The 5,883-nt window shown below is 42.0% G+C and overlaps 1 protein-coding gene across 5 annotated transcripts in view; it reads left to right on the plus strand.

Moving 5' to 3' along the window:
- Positions 1-1,020, plus strand: part of EBF2 (early B-cell factor 2) — a 208,068-nt gene extending 207,048 nt beyond the window's left edge. For all 5 annotated transcript variants that reach the window (XM_008066841.1, XM_008066840.1, XM_008066843.1 and 2 more), the window contains one exon: positions 362-1,020. In XM_008066841.1, the coding sequence (XP_008065032.1) occupies positions 362-393 (32 nt within the window). In that variant the 3' untranslated portion in view covers positions 394-1,020. The remainder of the gene's footprint in view (positions 1-361) is intronic.
- Positions 1,021-5,883: the final 4,863 nt, after the last annotated feature.

Raw genomic sequence — 5,883 nt, forward strand, 5'->3', positions numbered from 1 at the left:
AAAAATATATATATATATATATATATATATAATCCATCTATTACAATGTACTCTATATGTTTACACCAATTATCTCATTTATATACAACCCATTAATATAAAACGAAACATACATCTTAGCCTTGCAAGCCAAGCTCAAAAGGTTTGGTTGTATTATTTTAGTGATTCCATAAGCCTTCAGTGCCTCTTGTGGGCTGTGTTCTAGACCAAGCCTAGGCCATCAGTTTCTGTGTCAGCTGAGGGCACCGTCTCCCTGGATGGCATCAGACCCCATCATTCCCATCCCTTGCCTCCCTCTGTGTCATCGCCTTTCATGTGAACAGCTTCCAACTCTTACTCCTGTACCACTCTTCCCTTGCAGCCATGACCGGACTTGTTGTACCCCCAATGTAAAGAAGAGAAAGAACTGCTTTCTGATAGCACAAAACTACTTACTCTGATGGACCAATGATGAGGAAAGCACCCTGAGCTCTTTGCGGGGAGAACTGCACCCCCACAGGAACACGATGAACACACTTGGGTCTGCAAAGAGCTGGTATCTTACTCAGTCTCATGTCCTCCTATGGTTCTGATGGTGGCTACACAAACTGACCCTCTTGGGGACAAGGACAAAAGATGTCATTGACATAGTGCTAAGAGCAGAAATGCAATTCTTTGTTATGAACATTATGAAAACCATCTTCCTATGTTTGTAAGATATTTAAGAAAAAAATTGGCAAACAATTAATGCTTAATATTTTGGATACTATTTGTTTTTCTTTGTAGGAAAAAAAAGTTGAAAGTTTCTATTTTCTATGAAGCCTTTCAGATACCAATTTAGTTTATGCAGAAAAAAAAATTGAACAAAACAGGGTACCAGCATGGAAGACTTTCTTAAAATGAAACCTGAATTGAATGACGAAATGTTGTATGTGTGTTTGCTTATAGTTTAATCTCTTAAAAAAAAAAACAAACAAAAAAGGGAAAAATTTTAAAATGTTTTACAGTTATTTAAATAAATAAACGTGTAACTTATTGTAAGTAGAGGTAGAAATTAAGACCTTTTTTTTTTTTTGGAAGAGAGAGGAACTTCTCTTCCTGATGTAAAATGAAAATGATGTAGTACCAAGTTTTAAAGGTGTGTGATTATTACTGCAGTTACTTACTAGATTCTTATCCCCCACCCTGCATCCCCCTCTTTTTCCATCATTTTATTGACCCGTGGGCAAGAACATGTAACTTATGTAGATTCCTACAGAGCCACCTAATGCAGAAACAGAGACTCGGACACATGCACCTAGATGATTACTGATACCCACCGATTCATTCCCAGCTCCATCTGCTTTCTAAATACTCTCCATGTCCCTTTGGTATTCACTCTTGGTGAATATTTTTTAAAAATCCATATTAGCTATTAACATTCACCTCTGAGCAATGCAGAGAATTCCCATGTTTTAGTGTGTCTTGGGCTCTGAGCATCCCAAGAAAGAAGTATCTCACCTTCAAGCAGAGACAAAGCCACTTGACTTTCTGAACCTAGGAGGCCTTTTGGAATTCTTCCTTGCCGGTACTACACACTTTCTCCTCTTTGGTTACTTTGTTCAGTACAGAGGTATGAGACTTCAAAGAACTTTAGCAATAGGGTTTGGAGAAGATATCGCTGTTTCATGGACTCTTAAGAGTCAGTCTTAGACGACGTCCAAGTCCTTTTCTCTTTCTGTAAATTTCCCCTTTAGTAGTGTTAAACTCTCTTGGGGGTAAAAAAAAAAAAAGTATCCCACTTGACACTATTTCCAGGCAAGAATGAGATGGCGTGTGGAAGAGGAAGTTTTAAAGCCCTAAGTCCTTCCCCTGATGTTGAAAGAAATGGAACCTAGATTCCTGGGAGATTCAGAGTTTAGGGGTGTCTGTGTTCTGTGCAGCTCGGTTTTGCAGCCCTCTGATGGGATCTTCAGAATTCTGTGACTAGCTCTTAGCGGGGAAATACTTACAGTAGCTGCGAACAGTGGTTGATTCTTGAAAACCTGTGTGATCCTGGAGACGTATCCAGACTTATTTGGATTTCCGGGAAGGCTGTTAGTTTTTTCCAGGTCAGGGTTCTCCTCGTTGACTCATCGGCACCACCATGTAGTTTATACATAGACTTAGTTTGGGGTTCTTGGTTGGCATTCCAGCATTAGAAATCAATGCAGCACTCACGGAAATGCATCAATAGCACTTCCAAGCCCATTTTAGATGACTTCATTAAGTCTACATCCTTTCTCTTTGCCAGATTGATAGAGGTCTACACCTATCCAGCCCCCCGCCTGTCTTTTGGCTTTCAATCCATTCTGGAATTACCCAACACGACCTATATTATTTCTATGCACACGAGAATCCAAGGTTTTGGAAACCTGGCATGCTTATAACTACTGCTGACAGTCCCTCATAGTCGGGGCTTCAGGCGCCAAGATACACGGAAACACACAAGAAAAAGTTTCCCAGTGAGAAATCTCATGGAAAGGAAAGAATGTGTGGAATACAAACATTACCATCCCAAAGCGAAGGCAGAACAAAAGTAAGCATGTTTAGAGCTGGATTTGAGCCAATCCAACATAAGGAAATGTTTTTTTTTTTAAGTAGCATTGCTTTTAGAACCTGTGAATTTTGCTCTTGCATGACGATGAGTGCAGTACTGTCTTCAAAATGATTGTAGAATTTGTTGGTAGCTTTACACCGAAAAATGTGTGTGACTAAATACCAGACATCCTTGACCATTCAGCTAGAACCCTGGCAGCAACAGATCTACTTAATTGTACAAATATGTGTAAGGATTATTTTTAGTGTACTAATCAATTAAAACAAAGCTACCCTCTCCTCTTTAGTCATTGCTATTGAATCATTCCAGTCCCAAGTTATTTTTGTGCCACTTGGAATACGAGTATTTCTATAGGTAACTACAAATTCTATCCTATCTTTGTAAGAGGAGCTGTGTAAAAATTTTTCATTTAAAGGGACAATTTACTTAATTATTTATCTCTTTTTTTTTTTTTTTTTTTGGTTATAGCGTTGTAATTCTTCTCAGTTTTTCTTTGCACATTTCAATATGCATGGTTTAAAAACCATTATCTTCTCTACCTTTTGTACAGTAAGGTCTCATTTTCAAACTGTATAGTTTCATTTTATTGTTTTGCTTTTGTCAGTTATATACAGTATAAAGTTGCTATGCACAGAGCTTTTTGTAAAGACAGCTTTTTTGTTTACTGTTTTTAATGGTCTTACTTAAAGAATATCTTGTTTGTAAAATGAATATGTCTACTTCAGTTTTAAACTTTAAATTATCCTAACAAAAAAATAAAATTTTTGTACTGTAAAAATAATTAGACCTTTGCTTTTTTGTTTGTTTGCTTGTTTTGAAATGGTAGATATTTAACTTTGGATTTGTTCTTAGCCTTGGGGATTTTCTCATAACTGCTAGCCCTGAGCTTGGATTGAGGAAATCTTACTACAGCTTTTGTTTACATGGAAAGTAGACTAAGGTTCTCAGTTGGAGGAAAGAATATGCATGACTACGTTTTTCTGTATGTATTCATCTATATATTAATCTGTTCAAATTTCTCCATTAAAAAAAAAAAAACCGCTGGGCTCGGTGACTCAGCCTGTAATCCCGCGCCTTTGGGAGGCTGAGGTGAGTGGATTGCCTGAGCCCGTGGGTTCGAGACCCGCCTGGGCAGCAAGACCTCATCTCTACAATAAATCAGAAAATCAGTCGGGTATGGTAGCGCATGCCTGTCATTCCGGCTACTCGGAAGGCTGAGGCGGAAGGATTGCCGGAGCCCAGCCGGTGAGGCTGCGGTGGCCGGGAGCGGCCACTGCACTCCAGTCTGGGTGACAGAGTGAGACTCCAACTCAAAAAAAAAAAACAAAAAAAACCCTCAACATTCAAAGAGTCCTTTGGCTATGTTGGATTTTGGCTGTATATAATTCTTGAGGTAAGTGGGTAGTTTACTCTGATTTGAAACTGCTTGTTGAACAAGCGTTGCAACTTTGATGTGTCAGACCCTGGGTAAAGAATTGGAGGCTGAGACACAAAGACTCGGTACCTCTTCTTTGTTTTTCCTTCTGGGTGTTCTGGGGTTATTGGGGGCCAGGAGGCCCTAGAAGACGGTGTTGGGCCTCTTGGTGGTAAAGCGCGACTTGTGCTGGCAACACAGGACACGGTGGGGCAGCGGAAATTTGGAGTCGTGGAACTGCTTGATCACACGCCAGTGGCACTTGCTGGCTGCAGTCTCCTCTACCTTCATGATCTCAATGGAATGGGCACGAGTGCAGTGCCGGGTGCCCTTGTCTTGGTCTGTGGGGGAGAAACAGGCAGCCGCACTGGCTGAGTCCTGGGCACTGGCAACACTCCTGTCACCAGCCTGCCAGCACCCCGCTCTCCTGCCCAGCCCAGCCTCTGCAGGGCCCTGGTCTGACTCAGGCCAAACTGGCCACAGGGAATGTGGAACCTCCAAATTCACTTTGAGGGGCACAGCCACAGCCCCCCAAAGGCGACGAGATCCACTTGCTGTGCGCACCCCTGTTTAAACCAGTGTTACAGGAAACAGCAGTTCTTGGGTTGTGATGTCAGATGCTTCTTCTTAAACCCTAGAAAGGAGCCAGACACATACCCATGGAAGGAAAGAATACTTAGAAGATAGCTCATGCAGGAGGATAGAAGGCTGGAGAAGTTGGGAGAAGACAACCAGCAGAGGGTTAGAGTGGTCAGAGAAGCTCCATGAGGACGCAGGGCTGGACCAGGCCTCCAAAGAACGGCAGGAATTTTGAAGCGGAGGCTAGGAATTTCGGAGACAGAAGACGATTAAGGGGAAATTCACAAAGCACGTTTGGGATAATTTGATCCTACGTGTGATTTTCAACCAAAATATTCACAAGTCTCCTTACAAGTAGATTATCTTATTTCTCTCTAGGAAGGAACAGATATCTTCCAACCACATACACTGCCTTTCCTTCATAAGTGGAGGTGCTGTTTCTGAACACTAAACTGAGCACACCAAGGTGTTTTTGCTTTCCTCGATGAAGACTAGTGATCTGCCTAAAATGTCCTTCTCTTGATCTTTGCATGACTGATGCCTTCTCAGCCTTCAGGCCTCAGTTTAATTATCGTCTACTCTGGGAGACCTCAGCTGATGCAGGTTGTCCGGCTTATTCTCTGTAACTGAATTTCACGCCTTTGTCCTAATGTGTATTCATTTGCTTGTTTCCTATTGGTGGTCTGCCTCCAAGTTTGACTGAAGGCTTGTAAGGACAGAGACCATGTGCGTCTCAACACCGATGGGATCGAGGCTCTCAACACATGCTTGTTGGGTGAGTGAATGAGCAGACTCACTTCTGACTCCCAGAGGCCTTGCTTTCTTTTTTCAGTCAGGGTCTCCCTCTGTTCCCTAGGCTGGAGTGCAGTGGCATGATTGTGACGATCACAGCTCACAGCAGCCTTGGTCTCCGGGGCTCAGGCGATCCTTCCACCTCAGCATCCCGACTAGCTAAGGATACAGGCACATAGCACTACACTTAGTGAATCTTTCTTTTCTTTTCTTTTCTTTTCTTTTCTTTTCTTTTCTTTTCTTTTCTTTTCTTTTCTTTTCTTTTCTTTTCTTTTCTTTTCTTGGCAGAGACAAGGTTTTGCTATGTTGCCCAGGTTGGTCTGGAACTCCTGGGCTCAAGCAATCCGCCCGCCTCAGTCTCCCAAATGTTGGTATGACAGACGTGAGCCACTGCACCTGGCTAGCTTTGCCTTGATGGGGGAGAGGCAGTTGCTCAGTCACAGATGACAAGAAGTTCCATCACTTTCAGAATCCAGTCCTCAGGGACTATCTTGACAGTCAACTGTTCAAAAAAAAAGTAGCATGATTGGTTGTTTCATAA

The sequence above is a fragment of the Carlito syrichta genome, unplaced genomic scaffold (assembly GCF_000164805.1).
Source record: "Carlito syrichta isolate Samal-C Ts95f unplaced genomic scaffold, Tarsius_syrichta-2.0.1 Scaffold309144, whole genome shotgun sequence".
NCBI lineage: Eukaryota > Metazoa > Chordata > Mammalia > Primates > Tarsiidae > Carlito > Carlito syrichta.